Raw genomic sequence first — 27201 nt, 5'->3', positions numbered from 1 at the left:
AAATCTTTGGAGCTTCCAGCTTGAGAACGGTATTTAAGAAAATGTATATTTTTGCACTGTGCACACGCCAATGCAGAAAAACAGCTAGAGGGGATCCATTCCCACCATTTTATAAGCTTTAAAGCTCGACTCCGTTAAGTGCTCTAAAACCCAAAAGGTTAGTTGGATTGCTTTGAAATTGGATGTGCCTCATGGGGATGTTGAACAGCTTTAGTGAATCAAATTTGGGGTCACTTGACCAAGGGGTTCCCAAGTTATTGCCCCTCCCAGCGCAGTTTATTTCTGATGCCTTGTACTGTTAAACTGAAAGGTTCTAATGACTGGATGACTCTCCGACTTCTCGATAGCTGATGTGAGCTCACCCTTCAATCAACATATCTAAGGGTAAGTTAATCACAAGCCCCCACCGAAGACAAAAAAAGTTTTGGACGGTGTGCCTGGAGGTTGCTGCAATTGTTGACTATTTTATTTGGGAGGGAATATAATTGAAGTCTTTGGAGGGAAAAAATTAGACAAGTGAATGCATCCTGGGAGGGAATGCAGTGGCAGTGGAGTGGGTGTGTAGCAAGGGGAAAGGGTTATGGGGAAGGGTAAATGGGTATGGATGATAGGGGAGGTGAAAGAGGTTGGGGGCTCAGGTGAGGGAGACATGGCACCCCCCCAACTCTGCCAGTGGGGCCCAACCTCTTGCACCCCAGAACTTTTCCACTGTCACATAGTTGTCCTTCACTCCAGGCCCTGGATGTGAGTCAGGTTATAAGAGGAGGGAAGTAACAACAATAGAAACATTGATATATGTGGTTAGATGTTGATAGATGTTTGGCTGCATGTGTGTGTTCCCTCTGTGTGCCGCCCCAGGCCTGCGCAGACAGCTGGCACGGCAGAGCTCAAATGAACCACCCAATGACTACAAGATTCGTTAAGGGACAAAGGCACCCAGCCAGGTTTATTGTCGATGAAGCACAGTACTAGTATCCCACAGACTCTACCGGACCACTAATACATGTATGTCCATAACAGTGGACCACCTCAGTGAATGTCAGGACTTTCACTCTAGACCATTCCTCTCTAGACCAGACAAAGATACTTTCTTTGAGATACATTTTTATACCCCGACACAAACAAGTTAGTACTGCCAATTTTTTTTTTCATTTTTGTCCTTTAATAGTGTTACATGGGATTTTGTGGGTAAGCATGAATGGGGCTGGCAGAGTAAAGATAGGTGTGGTCACAGGGTGTATTGGGACATTGCTGAACAAGAGCAGAGTTAAGGTTGCATGGGCAACCTTAATTCTCCATTTCCTGGTTATCAGAAGTTTGAGTTTTGCTCAACTCAGTGTTGTGCAATGGGACGACATACCACCAAGCAATCTTAACTCTACATTAACACAGCTTTTTACCATTGAATAAACCTGTGCTTACATCAGATTTTCATGTTAGGGTTGCACTTGAGCTTTAACATTCTTAAGAACTGGTAGAAAATGTCCTCCAGAATTGAAATCTAGTTCCACTTTTAAAAATACCCCATTATTGCACTGCGACATTGATAAACACATAAGTGACAGAGCACTGAAAAACAGATGAGCTCGTACTAGTCACTAAACTACAGACAGCTCCCAAAGTTATGCATGCTCCTGATGACACTTCTTCCATTATGTTAAGGCCTGAGTGGAGTTATGTCTCCTAAAGCAGATATGAGGGTTTCTGTTGCATTAGAATTATAATGAATCAGGGTTTGCCAAATAGAAGGCAAAATTGGCCAGTGTTATGTACTGGTGTTGTGTGTGGATGTTCTTACTAGGTGAAATCTACCCCTCTCTTTGGGGTGAATTTCACCCAGTATAAATAGCCAATCATAATGACATACCGTTAAAATTATAGGAAGGTAGCCACCATCTGAAATCCGTGGCTCTCCAAAGATAACCACTACAATCAAAATTCTTTTGTGGAGCTACAGCTGGTGTATGTGTGTGTGTGTGTGTGTGTGTAGGAGACTAAATTCCAGGCTCAACAGAAAGGAAAGCATTTTAATTTCCAGTGTTAGAAAGTATCAGAGTAAAAATGAGTTGTAGTCTGCGTCTGTACAGGTTACAATTGTTTAGAATAAATCAATACATTTGAAATTTGTCATTATTGGCATCAAAGAACTCTGAACTGCAAGAAAAACAGCAAACATTTTCCCATAGATAAGTGTATGTCAGACATAATCATTTTGATTCATTAATGTTACCTATCTTTCCTTCCTATAAAACAGGTGACAAGGGCTGATTATTCCACATATTCTTATTCGTGTGCAGTGTTTCCATATGCTTGCAACCCAACTATCGCTAAACTAATCAGCACTGTCTAGGATAAATTGCATTTCCACCAATTATAGCTTAATTGTTGACAGATGGGAACACAAGAGGGAAATATGTGGAATGATTCAGAGGACAGATGTATAGCCCAGTGCCAGGTTAATTGTTCCATCCCATTAAACCATTGACTTTTCTCTATACCTAATAAAGCTTTCACAATATTTTCCTATTCATGGTGGTTAAGTGAGATCTGGAAAGCGTTCACAGAGGTATTTATTTTAAAACATAGAATCCAAGTAAAACAGTCATTAGTCATTAGCTACCTTTACTATTTACATTGTTGTCTTCTCAAAATTAATCTCTTTTTTTGGTTTAATTTTAACATTTGATTTGATTTTGTTTCAGTTTGCTTTGTAGGGGTTTTGTCATGAAATCACTGTACCTAGTCTGAACTTTTGGGACAGTGTCAGTTATTTTCTCATGGTTGAAGCAGGCAGAGATGCAAAAATTCATAGATTATAAAGCCAGAAGGAACCATTGTGACAATCTAGTCCACCTCATTACATGGCAGTTACATGCATGGATAGAGGGGATAAGGAAGTACAAGCCTACAGTTAAGACTCTTAACTGGAACTCAGGATATCTGGATTCAAATCTAGTCTCCGCTACAGACTTTCTGACCCTGGCCAAGCCACTTAGGCTGGGAATTTGAAAAGAGCCTAAGGGAGTTAAAGACCCAAATCCCAATGAAATACAGTTGGCGGTGGGTATCTAACTCCCCTAGCCTTCTATGAAAATCCCAACCATAATATTTCTCTATATGAGTCCACATCTGTAAAATGGGAATTGTAATACTGAGCTACCTAACAAGGATGCTGTGAGCTAAATTCATTGTTTGTGAGTTGCTCAGCATTACAACGATGGGGCTGTCTAAGTATATAGGCAATAAATGTCCTAATTTGAAGGATAAAAGAGGTTGAATATTGAGGGAAAGGAATGTGGGTTTAAGATCAATTATCTTTATTTACTATTTGTTGCTAGGTTCTTTATAGACAGATGGTGGCAACAGGCCCAACTGTGCCCTGATATCTTTATAAATCAGGAGTAGTTTTACTGAAGTCAACTAAGTTATGCTGGTATAAGTGCAGTCAGAAGCCAACCAAAGGTCACTTGCAGATCTTGTGCTAATTAGATGACATACTGACAGGAGGACGGAGAGGTCAAAGTGTGACTGAAAGGCAAGGTAAGGCAGGTGTTTTGTTAGTTCCACAATTCCTCTTGTGCGTGTGCTTAGGTACACGTAAATTTCAATAGGACAAAAGGGTGAGGATGTGCCAGGCTAGGACCTATGAGCTACCTTGAAGATGTTTCTCCCCCAAAGAGGCTCTTAAAAGAGAAGATGGCAGAGCAAAGGTAATAAGGTGAGCAGGGGGACGAGACAAGAGGAGGGAGTAATTCTCCTAAGAGTTGCGTCGTCTGATCCTACAATCCAAACTCAACAAAACTCCTGCCAAAATCAATAGGCATTTTGCCTGTCTCAGGAGTGTAGGACTAATGTTACCCTTTATTTCTTGTTCAGTGGCATTCCCCTATGTACCCCCATCTTAGCTGCGTTAAAACAGCTGCATGATAAATAATTTCAGTTCCAGTATATTGTTGTATATTCCCCTGAATTTCTCATTATATCTTTCCACAAAGCAGATGCACCTTCACAATGGTGGCCCTTCGAGACCTGCAAAGATAAATGGGTTTAGTCATATCCGTATCTGCAGTGTTCCTTTGTATTTCTTCATACTTGCACAAACTATTTACTTCACAAAAGAAGTAATTCTTAACAGCATCAGTCTATCCATCCAGTGGGTTTAAAGCATAATCAGAGAGCTGAGTTTTTTCAGTGCATGACTCCAGTCCCATCCGGATCGTTTGCAGTTAGAATTCCTTATCAAAGAACTCATCAAACAGAGGGATTCTCTCTGTCTTGGTTCTCACTAGTGCAGGTTTGTGACCCAGCTTTCTCTCTTCTCTTTTCCAGTCATCTGAATCAGTGCTAGAGCTGTCCCAGAATAGATCTCTTGGATCCTGATGCTTTACGAACCACATTTCCACTTTACTGCTCTGACTGGGATAGGATTCAGCCATCTCGTGTGGCTCCAAGAATTCTCCATCCCACGTATTTCCTAAAAACAAGAAAACCATCTTCTTAATTATTCTGGGTTGCACACCCAATTGCAGAGGGGTTATCAAGGACTTACTGAGGGTTGGTGGAATCACATCAGAGGAACCTAGGGCCCAATTCCAAAATTTGTGCAGAGCAAACTATTATTTTTCTTTTCTCTCCTTATGTAAAAAAGATTCTCAGACTGTTAAGTGTTAGATGCTGTAGCATATAGGAAAAGGATAATGTCCCTTTAAATAGTTTATGAGCCTTCTAATGGTGCTCACCATGTTTTATGTTCAAGAAGCCAACAGAAACCAGCTAATGTGGCCATCTGTATGTAGTTAGGTTCTGAATGTTCATAAATATTTAGTAAAAATGATTATTTGAATACAAATGTGCCCATTGTGCTTTCTTCATATTGTTGTTGTGTAAAGAGCACAAGGCACAACAGATACATTCTGGAATAACTCCAGTACTAGAATGCCATGTTTATTATTAGAGCTGGTTGAAGAATAGATTTTTTTGGTTCATTGGCAACTCTGAAAAGTTTTTACAAAATGTTTCAGGTCAGACTGAAAACAAAATTTTTAAAAAAATGTTGGTGAATTCAAACATTGACTTTTTTTTATTCCAGACACATGAAACCTTTTGTCTCAACAAAATCAAAACATTTCATTTTGATTTCAACCATTTTCAATTGGTTTTTGGATTTTTAAAAAATAAAATTAAAGGAAAATTTGAAATAAAAAGTCCTTTTGAACCGAAAAATCAAAAAGTTGAAAATGACCAAATGAAATGGTCTGATGTTGCCAGACTATTTTAAATGAACAATTCAGCAAATGGACATGAATTTACAAAATGTTTCAAGGTCACTGAATCTGCATTTTTCGCTGAAAAGTTTTGACCAAAAAATGTCACCCACCTCTATTTATTATGCTGTTTCCAAATTTTAAACCAAATATTGTTTTTATATTTAGTGATAAAGGGGGGAGATTTTATACTTTTATGTACAACATTTGTTCAGTCTCAGAACCTTTTTCCATAAGTGGTGTGAACTGGCCCCAAAAGCTGTGGAGCACGCTGGCCCTGATCCAGCAAAATAGTTAAGTACATGCTTAACTTCATGCACATGACTAGCTGCAGTGAAGTCAAGCCCAAGTTCCTATATACTTTGCAGGCTGAGGCCAGAGTGCTGAACACCAGGCAGGGTTGAGCTCTATATTTTTAGGTGCATAATTATTAAATATATGGTGTGATAAGAGGCAGCATGGTTTAGTAATGGTTTAGCTAAGGGCCATGGGGCTGTTAGCTCATGCAGTAGAGGCTCATGCATTTCGCTCCCGAAGTCCCAGGTTCGCTCCTGTCTGCCGTCGGTGTTACACCTGATTCACATCTCACACTTGTATATCTACATTAACTTCATTGAAATTACTCTGGATTTATGCCATTGACAAGTGAGATCTGAATCAGCCCTTGAGTACTGTGAAAAAAACATAAACAGAGTTAAAGGGCTCAGAGAAGCAGTTCAGAATGAGTTCTTCATCAAATGAATGAGAGGGAGAGGAGCCCGCTCCACCGCGAATTTGTATTAATTGCTAGGGCTGTCCCACATGTATAGCGTAATCGACGGCTGACTACAATGCATCTGACAGGTAGGCCATGGCGGAGTCACTGCTATATTGAGTTCTACCAAGGGACACATGTACATGGAATGAGCAGAGCCATCCGCACAAACTCTTCATCAAAAGGAATCAGATTCGCCTCAGTCTCAAAGGCCTCTCTGTGGAACAGCATCACTTCAGGGTTTGCTGTCCTTGGCTGACTCCAGGCCTTCAGTCGCAAGGGCTTAGTTTAAGGTATTCCATCAGGAGGCAGGTTGCACTCTCCTAGCTATCCAAATTGCAGCTTGTGTTATTTTTAGCACACTCTCTGAGCAATGTGGTCCTGGCATGACCTGTGAATGCAGTGATCTTTGTTCTACATTAATATGCCTATACAGTAGAATGTGCCTTGCATGACCATCCAACCAATCAGTAAAAACTGGGCATCTACTAGAGAGAGCCTGTAATTAAAGGTTTAACCAAAGTGTACCAGAAACCACAGGGTGCACTTTAAAGGGTTTCTTTAGGACAATAGGTTGCCTTTTGAAGGTGGCTTTAGTGCAGCTATCTAATTAAAATATCTTTTGCCAGCAGTATTCAGCTGCGAGTCCCCTTCCGCTCTGGTCCGGCAGGACTCCTGAGTCTTTGGGGTTCTTCCCCTAGAGATAGTGGTCCTGAATCTGATCTCAGATTCACACTCACTTTCATCCAGGGCATGAGGCTAAGGTGAAATTCAGCCCTATGCAGATGGCCAGCAGAAGCCTGTGCTGAGGGCTCACATAGGATGAAAGTGGAGCCTGGACCTTGGCACTCCAACTCTACAGACAGAGCCATTCATCCACGGAGACCCTCACGCACCTACACACCAAAAGCTATACCCATCTGTGATGGGGTACCTACCCCACACCGGCATAGATGGGGTTTCTCATGCCCTGTCCCGGAAGAAGCAATGGAGGGGAATCCTCCAAGGGACCCAGAGAGGCTGCGTGAAACACAGCCAATCAGGCGGGAATTGCAGGGAGACATCCAGGCCCGGCAGGCTCAGATAAAAGGGAGCTGCAGAGCAAAGTAGGGTCAGTTGCTGCGAGGAGCCCAGGGAGTAAGGACTGCACCCCTGGAGGACTGAGGGAACTAGAAGCACCTTGGACAGAGCAGTGACTGGCTCCTAGGACTGAGCAGCTGAGGGCCCTGAGGTGAGGGTGAAGAAGGTGCTGGGGCCATGGGGAAGTGGCCCAGGGAAACAGAGCCACATTGACAGAGGTTACAGAGGAGCTGCAAGAGGCTGCTATTTACAAAATCCCTGGTTTGGGGGCTGGAGTAGTGGCTGAGCAGGGCCAGGTTTTCTCCACCCCCCGCCACTCTCGCCACTGGGAAAGTGGTTGGGCAATAGGACAGTGATATGCACGTTACCCCCTCCCTTTCTCTTCTTCCCCCCTTCCCCCCCAGAAGGCAGAAACAGAGATGATGACCTAGCTGGAGGGCTGAATCGCAAAGAGGATGCTGCGGTTCTGGGAGCCGAGAGAGGAGCCGTGGGTAGGAGCAGAGACAGAGTGCCGGTGGGCAGATGTGAGTGTTGGCCTCGAGCTGATCCCCAGCATGACCAGGAGGAGGCACCTGTCTAGTGATGAGGACAGCGCCCCGTGACACCGTCCCATTGCTAAGGAGTACAAACTGGACAGTACGTGAGTACAAACTGGACAGACTTGTCTGAAATGTGGACAACTATGGTGTTGAAAACATAAGCAGAATTTCTGGGAGCCCCTTTTTTTTTGTTATGCCCACAATGTTTTCCTAGAAGTCTAACTTATTGCTGCTTTTGCTCCTTTCTCTTCCCCAGCGAGGCTAAGGAAGCAAAAGCATTACATGTTACTGTGACGTTGCACTTCATATGATTTTATGAAAATATGCTAATGAGTGTGAATATAATGTAACTGGAATATGCTCCATGCAAAAGGTCTCTTGTAAGGTATCATTACAAAGCTTATAATCTACTGAGTGTGCTCATCCTATTTGTATGAATGGATCATTCTTGTATCTGAAACTAGAAATACGAAATATAACTCTGAGGTCCTATTGTAATTATGCAAAGTGTGGGCCATTGATGGTGGTTTGGAATCTTGATGGCTCCCATTAACCAGGACAATTGACTGTAGATGGCTCTGTTTACTTGCAAGCCTTCCTGTGAGTCAGGCCAGGAAGAATGAAGGCTTGGGGTCTTACAGGACATGTGACCATGTCATCTGGTACTGGAATCCATCTTAAACCTGGTGCTTTTCCATTTAGATTGAACCCGTCACAGTTACACATACCGTTCTTGCCATGAGCTTTCTTTTCCCCTCCTCAATATGTGTGTATCTTGGCTTCTCTCTTCACATGGGCCCAGCCTGCTGGTCTTGTATAAAGACCAGAGTTATGCTGCTGTGGGCCATCCCAAGCCCCAAACCCTTGATTTCCTCTACATTCACCAATGGAGCCAGGGGCAAGAAGGCAGCTGCTGAAGAAATGACTCTGGGAGAGCTTAGATGAGTCAGCGAGAAGGGGTTGTAGCTGGCAAGGGTGGCCAACTACACATGTACATGGGCCAGAGACAACCAATCACTGGTATTCAAGTGGGTGCTGGCAGCTTTCCAAACACTTCTTGCGCAAATTGAAGCCTTTGCCAAGAGAGCTGTGTAGCTCAGGCTCAGACTGGGAGCAAGAGAAGGGCAATGTTGATGTACAAGATAATGTCACAGGCTGGCTGGCCCCTTAAGGAGACTCAGACTCACCCTTGCCTGTGATGGTCAGTGATTGGCTACCATTCCAGCTGATCCTAACTGGCTGGAGATCAGGCAGCCTTGGCTAATGATTGGAAACCACTGAGCATGAGAGGCTGGGGGAGCTCAAATGGAGAGAAGAGCTTCAGGAGAGAGTTCACGCAGCCCTGAGGGGATTGGACAGCAGAGGGGAAGGAGACTCCTGAGATGGGGCTGAGCAAAAGCCAACCCGCAGGCAGATGGCTTTGCCTGCTGCCTACAGGGTCCCTGGACTTGAACCCAGAGGAGGGGGCGGGCCTGGGTTCCCCTACCAGCCACCAGAAAAGGTGATGTATAGACCCTGAGGCCAGCGGTGGAAGGCCTGTTGAGTCAGGACTTGGACCCAAAGACTCAGCTTGAGGTCACAGGACTATTGTTTGTTGGCATTTCTGTTACCCCAGAATGGGTGGAGTGACTCGGCCAGAGGGCTGAGTCAAAAAGAGGCAGGCCGCTAAGGGCTCTCAGCAAAGGGCGCTAGATGAGGGGAGCCTGCTATAAGGCTGTGTGTGGACTAGTGCGTCACTATTCTACAGCAAGCACAGGAAAAATCCCCATCAGGGAGTCAATAGTCCAACCCCCAAAAGGTCATCTTCATAGCAGGCATCCAGTGGGGTTCTCTACACATCACAAGTGGCTATGTGCTGCATGGCAGTAGGCAATGAGAACACGGATAAGCTCCCAGGCAGGAACACAGCCCAAATTGGTCATGGGGGGGCTTCAGAAGAGGCTGAAGGAAAGGAGCAGAAGATGTCCGGAGGCCAGCTCTCTTGCTGCCATTCTCTCTGCTAACCCTTCACAATCTTATTGTTAGATGGACAAGCTTTGGGTGTTCTGATTGCTTCACTGCATCAGCGAGAGAATCCAGAGACCTAGCAAAGAGCAACTGTTTGGTACTTGTATTATCGCAGAGCCTAGGAGCCCGAGGCATGGCCCCAGACTGCATTGTGCTAGGTGCTGCACAAAGGCAACAAAGAGACAGACGCTGCCCCAAAGAGATTACCATATAGACAGCCGGAGGCTGGGGGAAGGGGTAGGACACACAATGTAAACAATGTGATGGCAGCAAATGTCATGTCAGTTCTATGGGGGGTTTTCTCTCATTTTGTTTCCTTTATGTGCATATATTTAGGAGAGGATCAGCTAAATGGACAGAAAAGGGAAGGGAGAGGAGACAGTGAAGGAAAGTGGGTGAGGGGGACAGGGCAGGGAAGAGGAGGGTAAGAGGGGCAGGCGTGGGGTGACACAGAGGACGAGGGGGAAGGTTGAAGCAAACAGCCAGTCAGCATGGGGCAGAGAAAGTTCAGAGAGCTGGAAAAGCCTGCCCCAAACAGGTACAGGATCAGGCCCCTTGTCTGTCTCCTCCTTTTTGCATTTATTTTCTCAAAGGGCCCTGGGCTGGAGCTCAGAGAAGAGGGAGAACATGAGAACGGCTGTACTGGGTCAGACCAAAGGTCCATCTAGCCCAGTATCCTGTCTTCCGACAGTGGCCAGTGCCAGGTGCCCCAGAGGGAATGAACAGAACAGGGAATCATCAAGTGATCCATCCCTTGTCGCCCATTCCCAGCTTCTGGCAGAGGCTAGGGACACCATCCCTGCCCATCCTGTCTAATAGCCATTGATAGACCGATCCTCCATGAATTTATCTAGTTCTTTTTTGAACCCAAAAACGTTGCTGGAGGACCTGGGCTCCCCACCAGCCACTGGAAAAGGGAATGCAAAGATCCCAGGGACCAGAGGTGAAACAAATGCTGTTTCAGAACTCCGGCCGAAGACTTGGCTTGAGACTGTTTGTTGGACTTTCGGTTACCCTGAAGGGGCTACGGGGAAGCTATAAGTGACCTGGCTGGAGGCGGGGGGAGGGGGAAGGAGAGCCTGCTATACCAAGTTCCACAACAAGGGAGTGAACCAGCCTTGAGTCCCCTCTTCTACGAGCAGTAGTTCTCAAACTTTTTTTTTTCGCGGGCTACTTGAAAATTGCTGAGGGTCTTGGACTACTTAATGATCTTTCCAAATGTTGTTTGTACCATTAGCTAATTATTGTAAAGCGCTTTGGATAAAAGCACTCTATGAAAAAAAAGTTAATAATAATTAACATTTTTTTGGTCTGCAGATAAAAGCACACAACTCATATTTTAATATCCGTAGTCTTACCTTTCTAATGCGATGGATGTGCTGTCTCTCCCCCACCGTGGCAGCCCCCGAGCTGGGACTGGGAAAGAGGTGGATCTCTCCCCTGCCACGGCAGCCCCCGAGCTGGAGCTGGGAAGGAGGTGGGTCTCTCCCCCACCATGGCAGCTCCTAAGCTGGGACTGGGAAGGAGGTGGGTCTCTCCCCTGCCACAGCAGCCACAGAGCTGAGGCAGGAAGGAGGGCCATCTCTCCATGGCAGCCACAGCCCTGAAGCTGGGGAAAGTCGCCTCTTTCTCTGGCCGCCTCAGCCCTGCACATCCCAAATTCCCCCACCCCCTCTTCTCACTCCACTGCCCCCTCCCACCTAACCTCTCTTCCCCCCGAAGGCCACCACCCCACCTTACATGTGCATCTTCTCCAGGCTCCTGCGCGACTCCACTAATTAGGTGGGTGGCCCATCATTCTCTCATGTGCAGCCGCCCAGACACGCACTTTAGAGAAAACTATCCACGGACCACCTGAATGGAGCTTGTGGACCACTGGTGGTCCATGGACCACAGTTTGAGAATCTCTGTTCTACAGTATGCTAATTATTGCAACCATAGAGGAGTTTTACATAGTGCAGGTCCATGTACTGGCACCAGGGATGAACTCGGCCCAGTGGCATGCAGGGAAATCAGTCCTTTTCTATTATGGTGGGCAGGTATTTTGCTTTGTTTTTCCTGATATAAATGTCTGTGTGTTACAATGAAGAAACAGCCATAGTAACTCAAGTTGGTGGCCAAATTAACTGGGCATGTCTTAATTAGTCATTGGTAACTCTTAGAAAGTAAACACTCTAATACCGCCTAAGAGTCATGCATGCTACAGGGATAGACACCAATCCCACAGTGTCAGTGCCGAGAGACGTAGGGCCCAGTCCCTGGCTCTGGCCAAGCTGGAGTCAGTGCGGGACCCAAGAGGAGGGGGCAGAGTGGGCTGCATGCTGGTTTTGCACTTTCTGATCCCTTGGAGGTGATGCTGACTGGTATTGCCCCTCCTGTTTACAAGTTAGAGTAGTTCTGAGGCCCCTCTAACACGTAGCAGCTTGTTACGGGTCCCCAGGGGCAGTGCTGAGGACCACTGGAACACAGCAGGACTCCAGTGATTCCCCATGAATGCCCACCGCATACCAATATGGCAGAGGTTCGGGGTGCAGGGGAAGGGGGAACAGAATCTCCGCTGCCCAGTTAGCGTAACTTTATGGCCCCTTCATATCGCCAGAGTGGCAGAAAGGGGCAATGGAGCTGAAGATTTGCTCCAGAGTATTTTGGATCCTTACTGTGGAATGTTTTTGTAAAGGGAGACAGACAGTGTGGGGTCACAGTCAGGCTGCTTTTCCTCGCATATGTGAAAGAGGAGGCCAGGCAGAGAACTAAATAGGTCCTAAACTTGGGCCCAGAGTTGTGGTTGCTCTTATGTACTCAGAAGCCACTAACTAAGAAGGTACAGAGATTCCTCCCTATGAGGCTCCCTGACTTATTGCAATGCTGCCATATTTAATTCTGCTTCCTGAAGGCCCTTCTGAACTCCATCTTTACAACATGTAGGGTGCATTCCAGGAGATTGAACAGTTGCAGGGGTTTAGGGCCCCCAGTCACTGGCTTGCATAAAGTGAAACTTCCAAACATCAAATAAGTTTACATCTCATGGGAAAATGACTCTACTTACCATGGTCTCCATTAAAAGTTTGATCATGCTCAATGGGGACAAGGTCTTCACCTTCAGAGCAATTGTTTCTCTGAAGATTTTTGAGGACTTTCTTAGCCTTGAGCTCCCTTGTTTTTTGTTTGTTGATTTTTTCCTCCCTGTGGAGACTTCTCTGCAGTTCCTCCTGGCTTTGTAAATGATTCATCTGTATGAGCAATAGAGGAGTAAATAGGTAACTCGTTTTCCAAGGGTTTAACATCTAAACTCAGCATTCCTTTAGGCTTACGTCCTAATTCTGCAAACAAATAGGCACTTGAATAATTTTACGAGCTCAAATACAAGTTTGCAGAATCAGGCCCTGTCAGATTGCAAATATGGCTGAGTTCTCAGTGTAATGGGTTCCCCCCCGGGGGGCCATCTGAAACTGGGGTATCACTGAGCTCACTGACCCACCAGCCTGAGGGGAGTGGGGAACCCGTCACACTCAGGTCATCCACAGACAGTGGTCAAATATTTCAAATTAGGAATAATTGCTCAGCTTTTCCAGGAAATAACAGATATTAGATTCAACTGTTATCTGAGTCCAGTGACCATCTGAATAAAAATACTAAGATCTGTGCTTCCTTCCCCCCCCCCCCATATTGATATTCTTGGCCTCATTCCCACCATGTAATTTACGAAAAATACAGAAAACCAAGCTCTTGTCTAGCACCTTTCTTCTGAAGGTCTTGAAATGCTTTACAAACTCTCATTATCCCCATTTTACAGATAGGAAACTGAAAGCATGTGCCCAAGGTCATCCAGCAGAGCTAGGAAAAAAACCCAGGTCTCCTCACTCCGTCCAGTGCTCTGCCCACTGAGAAACACTGTCTCTCATAAGGCCTGACTCTGCCTTGAGGAGAGGGAGGAAAAGGGCATATAAAACAACATCCACCAGGCAGGACTGAAGGTGAGATCTCCAGCACTTCATATGCCACTATCACTTGAGCCATTGGAATAACTCTAGCAGCTGCTACCACAGCGGGCCCTCAGAGGGACAACTAGTGGGGGACATAATACACGTAAGCCAGCATGCTCCCCACTGGCAGAGGGACACAGTGTAAGTTCTGAGATGAACACAAGGCTTTTGTTCTCCAAAGCATCAACAGATACACATACTGAAGGTCAAATAATTAGTTACATCAATCCAGTCCCACTGGAGTCAATGGATGACACTATAACAGAGGAGAACGGGGCCCAGAGAACTGCTCTTCAGGCACCATGGATGGTTTCTAAGGCAAGGTGCCAGTTCCCACTGTCTCTGTGATTCAGTACATGGCTTGGATGTCATCAGAAAATCATTCATTTCACTTTTCCAGTTGAGTACTGGGTGGCACAATGGCAACCACTACAGAGTGAGGAAATTCAAATACAAAGATGAGGACAAAGGAGCAGCCACAAGAGAGACAATGAAGACAAAGGCTGGTAATATAGAACCCAGCCAGGTAGAGAAATGAGTCTGAGCATCTCCCTTCCTGATCTGAATCCAGATGCAACAGCAGCTGGACCACCAGACCTACTGGCTGAGTTCACCCAAGCATGGATTTTATCATTCCAGTTCCCTCTTTCAAACATCTTCAAAACCCAACAAGATTGTGGCTTTACCTCTTCTCGCTTGCGGTTCATTTCTAACATCTGCAGCTTGTGTAAGTGCTGTCGTCTTCCAGACGTATATTTTGCAGTTTGCACTCGCTTCTCCAGCTCCTTGCACAGTATTTAAAAAAAAAATGCAATGCTTGAAACAAACTCACTGGCTCACAGCTATAAAATCCAACCCCATTCCCCTCAATGCATGAAGAGGCCGCTTACCAGGTACAGAGTTCTGTTGCCAACTCTGTCAATGTTATTGCAAGTCTCTCAATATTTGGTGTTTTTCTTAAAGCTCCAACTCTTGGGATCAGGTAATTACTTAAAAATCTCAGTTTACATTTAAAAAAAAAAAAAAACAACCCCAAACCGTTTTTGGCCCTCCTGGTTGCAGAGAAGTTTAAAAATGTGACTCCCAAATTGGCCAACAGCTGGTGAAAAATTAGAAGAGCCCCCGGATTATGGACTTTTAAATAATGAGATTTTAAAAATCTCATATTGGGGGGGCGTGGCTCATCATTTGTGAGTGACTGGGGTTGAGAATACTGCATTCTCACTGTTCTCCTCTTGCTCTGCTAGATAACTATCACTAGCGGTTGTGCTATGGCTCTGATTTTTACGGAGTATATTAAGCGGAAAGCTGCACCTCCCACGAGGCACATTCCTGAATGCTCACCTGGAGACAGCCAATTTTTTTGAAAGATTCTGGGCATCGGCAGCACTCACTAAAGTCGATTAGCAAAAAGCCCATTGAGCGGTTAAAACCAAAGGAACTCTACCAGCTGTAAAACCCTGTGCAATCTCACCCTAGCACTGTGAGGACAATTACCGCACACAGAGAATGTGGTTTGCCTGCTGCGGGAAGCCAGGTGCTGAAAGCACTTCTGAACATCAGGCCCTAACATCCAGACCACCTGAATACTTTTGATGTCTAACTCCTGACGAAATCAATGGGAGTGAGGCACCTAAGTACGTCTGAGGATCTGAGCCTCAACTGGGGCTCCATATTAGTGAATGTCGTTTTGACCCCTTGGCTTACTGATGCTACACTGCAATTGCTTTAGCTAGATCCCATCTGCCAGGCTGCTCAAAATTAAAGATGAGGGAGGCTGCAATCTCTTATTTTGCACCAGTAAGAGGCCTAAAACTACTGCCCCCAGAGTACAAAGGAAGTTAACTTTTGACTTCGATGTAACCAGGATCCAGCCCTAAATGGAACACTCTGGCCCCAGACAACTTCCCAAAAGAGCTGGTCAAACATTTTTCACATGTCAGATTTCTGCCCCCCTCCCCTTCCCTCCCATATACACATTGTTGTAGCCAGTCTGCTCACCAGTGCAGCTCTCGGCTGGCCGAAGCTGAGAACACCTGGGATAAACAACCACATGGTCTGTTCTCACTTGCATGGGTGCAACCATGTTGGCTTTGATGGGGTTATGTGAGCGTAATAGAGAAGACTATTTGGCCTTAAAATGAGACCTCTCAGAAGTGACTAGCGAGAGAGAGGGGCACAGCGTGCCTGGTGGGAAGTGGCTGACTATGGACTTGATCTAAAGCCCTTTGAAGTCAGTGGAAGACTCGCACTGACTTCAGTGGGCTTTAGACCAAGCCCTGTAAATGATCAAAGCACATGTCTGGAAAGCTGCGGGCTACTTGAATTTCCCAGCATGCTGTGCAAGGTAATGGTGCGACTGTGCCAGTTTTACCTGTATTGTGGGAACACCCACCTTTGCTTTTCGGGCTGCTGCCCCTTCCTGCTGGCTGAGGAGCTTTTCAGAAGTGATTACTTGTGGAAGGTCAGCGGGTTCCAGCTTCTGCAAGTCCAATATTTCTAACAGTCAGCGTTCCTCATGCCATGCGATCATAAAACATAAAAGCCAGACATTAACTCCTAGGCCCCATTGCCCCTAGGCAGGGGCAATGGGGGGATAGGTGAGGGGTCAGGGGAGGCAGTTAGGGCCTGGGGGGATGGGTGTGGAGCATCCTTAATAAATACTCCAATATCTCTTTGGATCTCAGCATCTGTTGGCATTTATTCATGGAGGGCCATAGTGTGAGTTGACAGAACTGAGGAGAAACACCTGAGTTTGCGTTACAGCAACACAATCTAAACTTTAAAGATGCGTGCTTCTTTTCTGATGGATTGTTCTTATTACCATGTGTTTGTATCACAGTAGCGCCTATAGTGCCTTACTTACACACAGCAAGAGACAATCCCTGCCTCAAAGAGCTTACAGTTGAAACAGATGTAGGGCTTCAAGGGAAACTGAGGCATGGAGTGGTGAAGTGACTTGCCCAAGGTGATGCAGCAGATCAGTGGCAGAGCCAAGAATAGACACCTACTCTCCTGAATCCTAGTCTATGGCCCTATCTGCTAGGCCATGCTGTCACAGTTCAGGGCTCCTCCACTTATACTCCCCTCCGTGTTCCGCTCTAGGCTCCTAGCTGTAACGTCTCTTGGGCAGAGACCCACCCCTCTCTCCCTCCTGACCAGGGTTATAGCAGGCTGCATGGTTCCATGCCTACACTGTGATATCCCCAGCAAGCCAGATGGCTTAGACACTTTGTGTTGTGCTTTTCTTTTTCTTCAGAGGCTATTAACAGTGTTATTGCCCCCTGCTAGGAGTTTCCACACAGCTCTTTCTAAGCAAGCACATTTATTCTTAAGGGGTAAACACTACAGCAAAAACATTAAAAACAGAGTTCCTATATGAATGCTAACCTCTTACCTGAGGTCACCCATCAGTCTCATGGGGCCTCAGGAGGCCAAGGTCCTTCCAACCCCTCCTAGGAAGGATTGGGGCCCCTGCTGGACAGAAGTTCCTGTCCATTGAAAAATGGCCATAGAGTTCATTTCAACTCAGGCTATTTATCCCAAAGTCCTTTCTTTGTCTGTTGGTCTCTGGAGAATCCAGATTGAACCAGTTTACGTGAGCCTCTCTAAGTGGTGGTAGCTCTCTGGAGGTGTCACAAACTGAGTGAATTTGCCTAATTACCCGCAACATCTTCTTAGCTCTTGGTGGGTTGTGGCAACCCTCCCCCATGGAATTAGACAATCCCTGGCCCACAATAACACACAGCCTTAATACAGGAAGATCTCCCAATGATATGGTGGGAAATTACCATATCTATCACGCACACTGCTTCTGTGCTAATGTTTATGTTCAGTAGGACCTTATTCAGTGGGACTTCTCATGGTATAAGGTATTATTTGAGGTGAGGGAGGGACGCAAAATCAGGTCCTTCATCAGGATCATTTTATTCACATGAAAGCACACTTTTTATTTCTTAATAGTGCTGCCCAGAAAATTTCTCCATGACTTCTTTTTCCCCATCAAAATGTCTATTGATGGAAAATTTCCAAGCAACTGTAGTCTCAGATCTTTTATTAAAGCTAAGTCCCATACAGTTGTGTTTGAACTGATAGCTGCCATCACGGTTAAAAACTGCAGAGCACTTTACAGACAGCTGAGTTTGGAGTTTCTTTTTAAGGAATTAAGATACCTGCTTAAAATGGGCAAAACTGCAGAGGGGTAATAGAGGAATCTCTGGTACCTGTTTGTGGCATTGAGGTTCCCAATCCTGCTCCCATAAAAGCCAGTAGGCATCTTGTCAATGGGAAGAAGACTGGACTCATGCTTAATGCTGGACATTAACTTCCAGGTGTACTAACATGCCCTAAATTGTGACTGTACTTTAGCCAGATATAATGAATCAGTGCAAGGACTTCTTGATTTGCAAAGAAATAAAGGTAGTAACTTAGTCATAAAAAGGTTATCAATTAAAGCACACAGGAAAATTCAGAGTTCAGTCCTTGTTGCTTTTTTCACTGGCATTGTTAGGTTGGATGGAGCCAAAACAAAAACAACCCACTACAAAGACACTCAGGACCCAATTCCAAGCCCACAGCAGTCAATGGGAAAATCTCTATTGTTTTGGATGGGCTTCAGATCAGTCTTGCAGACCTGATTGTAATGGTCATTTCTTCTTCCAGTAATATTCTTCCTACTCTTGGTAGCTCATCCTAGAACCAGTGGCAATGCTGCTATAAACCTCTGAGCCTCCTACGGTATATGGCAGAGGTCCTTTCTGTGACTCTTATGCTGCTCCTGACGTGCGTCAATGGGACCCTTTAAGGCCTGGGGCCAGAGAGATTAAAGCCACCGTGTGTATTCAGGACAGTAATTATGCACATGCTTCAATATTGCCCAACGCGGGGATGAACTGAAACATGTGCTTAAGTGCATTTCTGAATTGGGGCCTGAGGCCAAGCTGAGAGTTAGGTACCTTGAAGGATCTGGGCCGACGATGACTTACCAATGATCACAAAGAGCCAGGAGTTGAGCCCAGGTCTCCTAAATCTCAAGCCAGTGCCTTAACCACAGGGCAATCCTGCCTCTCACAAATTTGTCCTAATAAAAAAGTTTCCTGTGGCTTTTTTTCTCGCCCACCCCTCGTGTCTCCATTTACGCTATTTTCTTTAGTGCCTGAAAAACTAATCTGAAGTTGTACTAATTTAAGAGATGACACTAGATGGCAGCAACGAACACCACAAATTACGGTATGCAGTGTAGTTGCAGCTATGTCGGTCGCAGGATATCACCTTGCTCCCTCCCCTTGCCTCTCTAATATCTTTTATTGGACCAACTTCTGTTGGTGAGAGAGACAGGTCAGACCTGAAGTAGAGCTCTGTGTAGCTTGAAAGCTTGTCTCTCTCACCAACAGAAGTTGATCTAATAAAAGCTATTACCCTAACCCACCTTGTCTAGCTACGAATTATAGTCCAGGCTGTAAATCTTTCACCAGTGCCACCATAGCAGTGAATATAATGTTACTAGCGGCAGGCAGATAAACTCACTAATCTATTAGCTGATCCTACTATGGCCAAGAGGAAGGAGAAGGTTCAGGCTTTAAAGTTCAGTTTTGCTGAGTGGAAGGAAATCTTACCTCTTCTTGCATCTTTGTAAATTTCACAGATTCTTCCTCAGGACCCAGATCACAGTTGGAATCTTCTAATACCTCTTGAAAAGGGAGAATCTTCCTGCTCCATTTTGTTATGTATTACTGACAGTGTTTGTCCAGGAAAGGACACTGCTGTTCTATTTTGATGACAGTGTCTAGTGGCATTAGAACAAGCATGGAGGTGGAGGGGGGGAATAATAAAATCTCTAGGTAATAAACACTATTAACAATATTCATATGCTAACCAACGGTCATATAGTTTTTAAACTTACTGCATCAGACCCATGTTCCCAATATGGCAGCTACTTCTGAGGAGGGTGTTAAGAACCCTGCAGCAGGCAGAGGTAGCATAATCAGTGGCACTGGAACAGAGTGGGTCAGGGGGCCAGGGCCCTCCCAGTTTTGAAAGTGGATGGGCCTGACCTGTCCACTTTTCTCCAGGGCAGACCCCACCTCCTTCCTCTTCTCTTCCCCCTCAGGATCCACCCCCCAGCCAGGCCAGCAGGCAGCTGGTGGAGCTCGGCCAGGGAACCCAGGAAGTTGTGGGAGCCACATGGACCCTCCACCATTCCCACCCCCGGCTCCCTGCCCAGCCCAGGGCTGGTGGAGGTGGAGGGTCCACGACTCCACACCGGCTCCCTACAGCTGCCCACGTGGCTCTGTCCCTGACCCGGCTCCTGCCAGGGGTTGGGGGCTGCTCAGAGCCACAGCCTGGCCATGGTAAGAGCCACACGGGCAGCTGTGGGGAGCCTGAATCCCTCCACCCTGGGCAGCAGGTCCGGGGGCTGGGGACATGGGCAGGGGGCTGCTTTTGGTGCCACCCCACCGCGGCTTGTCCAGGAGCGGGGCCTCGGGGGTAAGAGGAGGGGCCTCCTGGGGGAGGGGCAGGGCCTCAGGGGAAGAGGAAGGACAGGCCCCCACTCCCCAGGCCCCCCACTTTTGGGAAGGCTCTGACACCCTTGAGCATAATCTGCCCCTTACATTAAGTATCATTCTGATCCAATGGGGGGCAGGCTGTTCCACATCTGCCGTCTGTGGAGTTCTTGCACCTTCTTGCACTGAAGCACCTGGTGCTGACCACTGTCAGAGACAGGGCACTGGACAAGACGGACCGGGGGTCCTATCCAGTCTGGCAGTGCCTATGTTCCTAATTGTTCCACTCTGTAAAACCCTCTGTTAGCATTAGATGGCCGTTTAATAAGAGGCTGGATCTTGCACTCAGGATGGGTATTTTCCCTTCTCCTTTCCCGCTGGCTCACAGACATGGCTCTAGAGAGAGGACTGAAAGTAATCATCAGAGATATTGGCAGGGCAGGGATTTTACAGCCCAACACAGCTGCTGCTAGGTACTCATTCAAGCCTGGCCCGTTAGAAACTGCTCAAGCAAAGCGAGGATTAGTTAGGAAAATATTATACTCCTTTAAGTCAGGGCTGGCCTTATGGGTGGGTGACCACCCAAGGTGCCATGGTCAGGGGGGTGCTGTGGTCAAGAGGCAAGGAGCGGGACAGGCCTGGAGTGTGAGGCCACAGAAGGGAGCTCAGGGCAATGGGGGGAAGGCAGTAGGGCCTAGAGGCAATGGGGGGATAGGTGAGGGGCCAGGGGAGGCAGTTAGGGCTTGGGGGACTGGGTGTGGAACCCAGGGAGTCAGCAGGGACCAGGGGTGCCAAAATACAAGTTTGCCCAGGGTGCCATTTTCCCTAAGACTTACCCTGTTCAAAGTCTGGTTTTCACGAGGGAGGGGGAGGAGGGGAAGCTAAGGAGGAAAATTTATTAGGCACTTAAAGACTGAATGAATCAAATGCTCTTGGGCCATCCACAAAGCTATCTGTGGGTAGTCTGGCTCCAGAGCATGACTGTTGTCACTTTAAGGGAAAGCTCCTTCACAGTTTACAAACATGCCAACCTTTGGCAGTGATGTTGCCCAGAGAGTAAAGGGTGGAGTATGCAAACAGTGCAGGACTCGAGTGGGACCTACTCCCTAACCTTGGGGGTGGCAGGGGCTAGTTGCCTGGTGCAACTTAGAGCGACCTCCAAGCTGCTCTAAATTGCACTCCATTGCCTATGAACCCAAGAGACCATTCTGCTACTTAGGGATTACCAGAGCACAGGGACACTCCAGCTACACCCACCTACTCCACTCTATCTATGGGAGAGGGTGATGTGGAGCAGTTACCCCAGTTCTCTGCCAGCTGGAGATTCCCCCTAGCCAGCTCACAAAGCTCATAATCTCTGCTCTCTCCTGGGGATACAAGGTCGGTGGATCTCTAAAGCTAAAGACCAGGATGAGCATGCTGCAGGTAGAATATTTCTATGTAAATGCTAATTGAATGGCCTGTTTCTAGATGCCTTTCTGGAAGACATGCTTCAGCCAAACCCAGATTATGGGCTCAATACCAGGGTAACTGGGTGAGATGTACAGGCCTGATACACAGGAGATCAGACCAGATGAACTAATGGTCCTTTCTGGCCTTCAAATCTATGAATAACTTGACTTACACATGCTGTCCCATTGACTTGATAATATAACTGTAATGGGATGACTCACCTGAGTAAAGCTCCATGGAGTGTTTGAGATTGAGGCCCACATGATAAAAATAAGTGTTTTGAGTATCTCATTGTTTACCGTCAAATACCAAAACCAGCATGCTCTTCAAAAGGCAAAATATTTTCCAGTTTGATATAAAGATTTAATCAAACTATCAATCTAACAACACACAGAGTCGGTGCTCGGCTATTCGATGGCAGAAATTCAGAATTTAACAGATCTTCTTAACTGTCTTCATTGGAAGCTGCACTTGGCCTGGTAGAAAACTGAATTTAACAGCAGCTCTGCACCTTCCTTACCCCCATCGAAAAGAATCTTTCGCCATTAAAAGCAGTCTAGCATTTGCACGAATCTCTAGTTAGTCAACGTGTGGAAGGCAGGAAGGATGGACCTGTGGCTAAGGCACTCGGATGGATCTGGGGAGACCTGGTTACAATGCCCAGCTCTGGCCCAGATTTCCTGTCTGACCGTAGGCAAGCTGTCCAATCGTTGGCAGCTCAGTTCCCCACCTGTAAAACAGGGCTGCCTCACGGGGTGTGATGAGGATAAAGTCCATTAAAGACCGGGCGCTGCCCAGATACTACAACGAGGGGGACCATTTAAGAAGAGAGCTAGAAAAAAAGCACATTAGTGGGTAGCATTGGGTTTCTATTCGCTCTGGCTCCTCTACTGGGAGGAGACTTGAGCTCTCACACTCTAGCAGCTCTGACAGGCCATCCAATAGAGGGCCGTGGTGCACAGACTTGCAGAAGGACAGGTAGACAGACAGACAGACAAAGGAAGCCTATTTTTATATAGTCAGGCTGTTTGGCATTTCTTAAAAGCTGGGACTGCTTCCTTTTTACACGGTGTGAATCAGGAGTAAGGCCACTGATGTAAATGGAGTGACACGAGTGTAAATCCAACCCACTCTCTTCACAAAATACCTTCATTTAAATAATTGTGAGTGAGAAATAATGATCAGCAGAGCTATAATTTCTTACCAATATAGTTCATTCTGATGGCTTTACTCTATCTGATTACAAAAAGAACAAGACATACCCGGGCATGTTTACAGTTAACATGGGATGTTCCCATTAAATCCAAGTAACTCCTTAGGTAGCTCTGTAAATTCATCTTACTTGGAGTCTTCGAGGTGGATGCTGTTTAATAATACTTGTTTCTCTCTTTTCCATCATGATGTCAAAAGAAATGGGTCTGGGCACTTAAAGGAACAGAGAAGGAGAAGAAGCCAATAACAGGTTTAATACAATCTCAAATTGATCATTAACTATTAGGCTTTATTACGCAAAAGCTTCATGACCTTCTAGTTATAGTGTAACATGCTCCCAAAATACAACAGCACATGGGAAAAAAATGTGTCCACCGGACACAAGAGCTGAGTGACTACCAGCAAAAAATCTTCCCTGGATACTTGCTCAAACCTGTCAATGAATTCCCTTTATCCATGCTCACGTCCTTTGCTTTCCACAGACATTCTTGCTATCAGCTATTACTGGCACCGATAAAAATGGAAAATCACATGTGGAAAACAGACATTTAAACGGACATGTTTGAGTATCTGCGCTTGACTTCTACACGCAGGGAATAGAAACAAGGCCATCTGATTCACCTGGCCAGTCGCAACCTAGTTAGGACTTTATCCCACCCCCAGGGAAGGTATAGGGAATCTTCCCATTGTTTTCAGCTGGAATTAAGTCAGCCCCCACCAGTAAAAGAAAATGCTCGCTGAGAAGGGTCTGTGTTCAATCCACAGAGGAAAAATCTCAAGGAGGCTTACTGATTATTCTGAAGAACAAATGCATTTGAGAAAATTGATCTGCTCACAGATATTCCATGTCTGACAGAGAGGATGAATTCTTCTGATTAAAAGACTAGCTCAGCTCTACCGGACACACATACAATGTTTATTTATTGAACACAGAATTAAGCTTTATCAAGTGTTTAACAAGTAAGGAGCTAGAGACATTTGCTGATCTAAATACATTTCACACTTTAGTGGAAAAAATCCCAAATAGCTGACTTTTCAAGAGAAAATATTTAGCAGCTAGTAAGTATATAGGGGGAAAAGCAGCTTATAACTCAGATTGCGAAACTCTGCTGTTTAGAAACTACTGTTCTTAAGTCCATAGGGCTAGTTAGTGCCTAAACAATTTCTGATGGTGAAGTAGAAATACAAAGACAGTGAAATATTAAAATATTAGATGCCGCATAAACTCAGGGCTAGGACTTAGACGCAGTGGATGGGTTAGCGGCATGGGACTCAGGAGGACCTGAGTTCTGTTCCAGATCTGATATTGAGCTGACCTGCTGCATGAAGTTGGATAAGTCATTTCGCCTTTGTCTGACCCTCATTCCACTCCCACCTTTATTAATAATTTATTTGGCTTGAGGTACATAAGAACGGCCATACTGAGTCAGACCAAAGGTCCATTTAGCCCAGTATGCTGTCTTTCAACAGTGGCCAATGCCAGGTGCTTCAGAGGGAATGAACAGAACAGGTAATCATCAAGTGATCCATCCCCTGTCACCAAGGTAGCACCTAGGAGCGCCAGTCATGAATCAGGACCTCATTGTGTTAGGCGCTGTCAAGGTTCCTCCCCCACTCTGAACGCTAGGGTACAGATGTGGGGACCTGCATGAAAACCTCCTAAGCTTATCTTTACCAGTTTAGGTCAAAAAGTTCCCCAAGGTACAAAATATTCCACCCTTTGTCCTTGGATTGGCCGCTACCGCCACCAAACAAATACTGGTTACTGGGGAAGAGCTGTTTGGAAATGTCTTTCCCCCCAAATACTTCCCAAAACCTTGCACCCCACTTCCTGGACAAGGTTTGGTAAAAAGCCTCACCAATTTGCATAGGTGACCATAGACCCAAACCCTTGGATCTGAGAACAATGAAAAAAACGTTCAGTTTTCTTACAAGAAGACTTTTAATAGAAATAGGAGTAAATAGAAGTAAAGAAATCCCCTCTGTAAAATCAGGATAGTAGATACCTTACAGGGTAATTAGATTCAAAACATAGAGAATCCCTCTAGGCAAAACCTTAAGTTACAAAAAAGATACACAGACAGAAATAGTTATTCTATTCAGCACAATTCTTTTCTCAGCCATTTAAAGAAATCATAATCTAACACATACCTAGCTAGATTACTTACTAAAAGTTCTAAGACTCCATTCCTGGTCTATCCCCGGCAGAAATAGCATATAGACAGACCGAGACCCTTTGTTTCTCTCCCTCCTCCCAGCTTTTGAAAGTATCTTGTCTCCTCATTGGTCATTTTGGTCAGGTGCCAGCGAGGTTACCTTTAGCTTCTTAACCCTTTACAGGTGAGAGGAGTTTTTCCTCTGGCCAGGAGGGATTTTAAAGGGGTTTACCCTTCCCTTTATATTTATGACAGGCGCTGTACAAGCTCAGGACAGAAATAGGGTCCCTGCCCCCAAAGAATTTACAATCAAAGTCTATTTCGACTCTAAGCAGTTTAGGGTAGGGGCTGACTGAAAGGTCTGTACAATGCCTAGCACAACCGGGCCCTGATTTGGGATGGGACCCTGATGCATGACTGTAATACGAAGCCCCAGCCTAAATTTAAGAAATTCTACTGTTTGTTTTCTCCTTTGCTCTTCAATAACGTGCTCTTAGAAAGTTTAACTTAACACAAGCTGAAATGAATCCCCGTGAATGAAATAAAACATTTTGTGTAGCAGACATCTGTTTGTTTAGACAGTGGCTCCAGCTAATTCATCATTCAAATGTGATCCGCTCTTATTAGCAAAAACAGCACATGTAATGGAATATGACACTTCCAGAGATGACTTTTTGTAAATGTGCTTGCTAAATACAAATGGTTAGCTCTTTGCTGAACGGAGTAGTTATTTAAGTGCTGCAAATGTCATGCTGCATATCCAGAGCCCGTCCGTATTCATTCCCAGACCCCTTCTGCTTTTGAAATGTCGCTGCTATCAGGGTAGCGGTACATTTCCTCTCGTGCCCTTAGCGTAACTATCTATATGTAGCATGGAAGGGGGGAAATATCCAATCCCGCCAAGCCATGTTACACCAGTGTCTTCCAATGGAATTCACTGTTAGAAACACGCTAGGGCCTAATCCTGCAGCTATTTGCTCATTTGAATAACCCACTGAAGCCAAAGGAGACTCATTTATGTAAAACCGGTAGGGTGGTTCCCTTACAGTTTGTATTACTCGGTTATTCAAAGCAATGTTTCCAGTTTCCCGCCTGTGTCCCATACTCTGGTCTAGATCCTCAGCTGGTCTAAATCAGTTGAGCTCCATGATGCTTCTCGTCTTCTTCTGTAAAGTGCAGTGAGATCTACTGATGGAAAACGCTAGGTAAGAGCTCGATATTATTATTACTGCTCTGATTTACATCAGCTGAGCGCCTCGTCCAAACTATGAATAATTCTTTGGGTTTAACCCAGGGCTGTGTGTGGATCACATAACTATAGACGCATAGTAGAGATGTATAGTAACATATTAAGGGGTCGCTCCAGAAGTACGCCTCAGGACCTGTCCTGTAACTCTTCCACATCTAGTCCCATTGAAGTTAAGGTCAATGGGACGCCTTCCATGTGTAAGGATGACTCTCGCAATCAAGGGTAGCATGATCTGGGCTGTTTGAGATGTAAATAAACAATTGAGACAGTTTTCTAAAACAAGCTAAAAAAAATGATGTCCTCCCCCCCCCCCCCCCATGCTGTAATATACAGGAAGTGTCAGAAACAGACACATGCCTAGAATAACACCTACACATGCACACACACACACAACTGCATTTGGGAAACTTTCAGCTTTCTACCATTTGTGTTAGTTAAAATGCAATGTTTTTCTGCTGAGCCATATATCTATGTGGCAACAGAAAACACGAAGAACAAATAATCAGCCAAACCAAGCACCCTAGAAAGGGCAGTTGCTTATCCATGGCCAGGTTACCTGTGGAGCATCTGCCATACAGAGTTTCTCTTAGGGGTGGAAGCTGCCTTTGAAACACTGGATTTCTCTCCTCCATGGCTGCAAATGACCACAAACTTCTCTCTTCCAGGGTGCTGTGAAGTCCACATACCGCAGCAGTGCAAGGGGAAGGAGGCACCTCCTCTTTGGTTTGCACTGGTGCCACTTTTGTCACCTTATGATGAGTCCTGGAGTAGCTCAGGCCCATTTTACTGAGTTACAACATTCAAAGAATGACAAGACTCTGTGCAGTAGTTCCTGGACTTGACCGTAGCACTGGTCTGTGTCTTTGGCTCCCTTTGAAGGCAATGTCTGTTTATAAAGCTCCCAGGTTCCCTCCAGGGCAACTTTCACGGTCTGCCTGACCATACACACACACAGAGCTGATTGGGTGTCTGGTAAGCCAGTTTCCATGGCTATTTCTCCCC

At 45.7% G+C, this 27201-nt stretch overlaps 2 protein-coding genes across 7 annotated transcripts in view; one reads left to right on the top strand and one right to left on the bottom strand.

Moving 5' to 3' along the window:
• The window catches only part of NAA30 (N-alpha-acetyltransferase 30, NatC catalytic subunit), a 60014-nt gene extending 52029 nt beyond the window's left edge, over positions 1-7985 (top strand). The window contains exon 5 of the mRNA XM_037901195.2: positions 7506-7985. Within this exon, the coding sequence (XP_037757123.1) occupies positions 7506-7529 (24 nt within the window). The 3' untranslated portion in view covers positions 7530-7985. The remainder of the gene's footprint in view (positions 1-7505) is intronic.
• CCDC198 (coiled-coil domain containing 198) lies at positions 920-27186 on the bottom strand. Of its 6 annotated transcripts, XM_043548301.1 has the most exons (7): positions 26756-26820; positions 22845-23007; positions 19243-19412; positions 16023-16109; positions 14314-14412; positions 12691-12874; positions 920-4474 (listed from the first exon to the last, which is right to left on the bottom strand). In XM_043548301.1, exons 3-7 carry the CDS (start codon positions 19252-19254, stop codon positions 4227-4229), a joined length of 630 nt encoding a protein of 209 aa, XP_043404236.1. In that variant the 5' UTR covers positions 19255-19412; positions 22845-23007; positions 26756-26820; the 3' UTR covers positions 920-4226. The 6 variants fall into 6 exon arrangements, with proteins under 6 accessions (XP_043404236.1, XP_007067861.2, XP_043404235.1 ...); XM_007067799.3 differs by lacking the exon at positions 19243-19412 and having other exon boundaries at positions 22925-23007; positions 26756-27186; XM_043548300.1 differs by lacking the exon at positions 19243-19412.
• Between the last annotated feature and the right edge of the window lie 15 nt (positions 27187-27201).

The sequence above is a fragment of the Chelonia mydas genome, chromosome 6 (assembly GCF_015237465.2).
Source record: "Chelonia mydas isolate rCheMyd1 chromosome 6, rCheMyd1.pri.v2, whole genome shotgun sequence".
Taxonomy (NCBI): Eukaryota; Metazoa; Chordata; order Testudines; family Cheloniidae; genus Chelonia; species Chelonia mydas.
This window is presented reverse-complemented; position numbering and strand designations above follow the sequence as displayed.

Excerpts from the sequence above, each read along its gene's own strand:
- CCDC198 (XM_007067799.3), bottom strand. The coding sequence starts at position 26,981 with ATGGGCCTGAGCTACTCCAGGACTCATCATAAGGTGACAAAAGTGGCA. Across the intron at positions 23,008-26,755 it reads GTATGGCAGATGCTCCACAG|TGCCCAGACCCATTTCTTTT; the intron begins GTAACCTGGCCA and ends TGTTCCTTTAAG. Across the intron at positions 16,110-22,924 it reads ATCCACCTCGAAGACTCCAA|AAGCTGGAACCCGCTGACCT; the intron begins GTAAGATGAATT and ends TTGGACTTGCAG.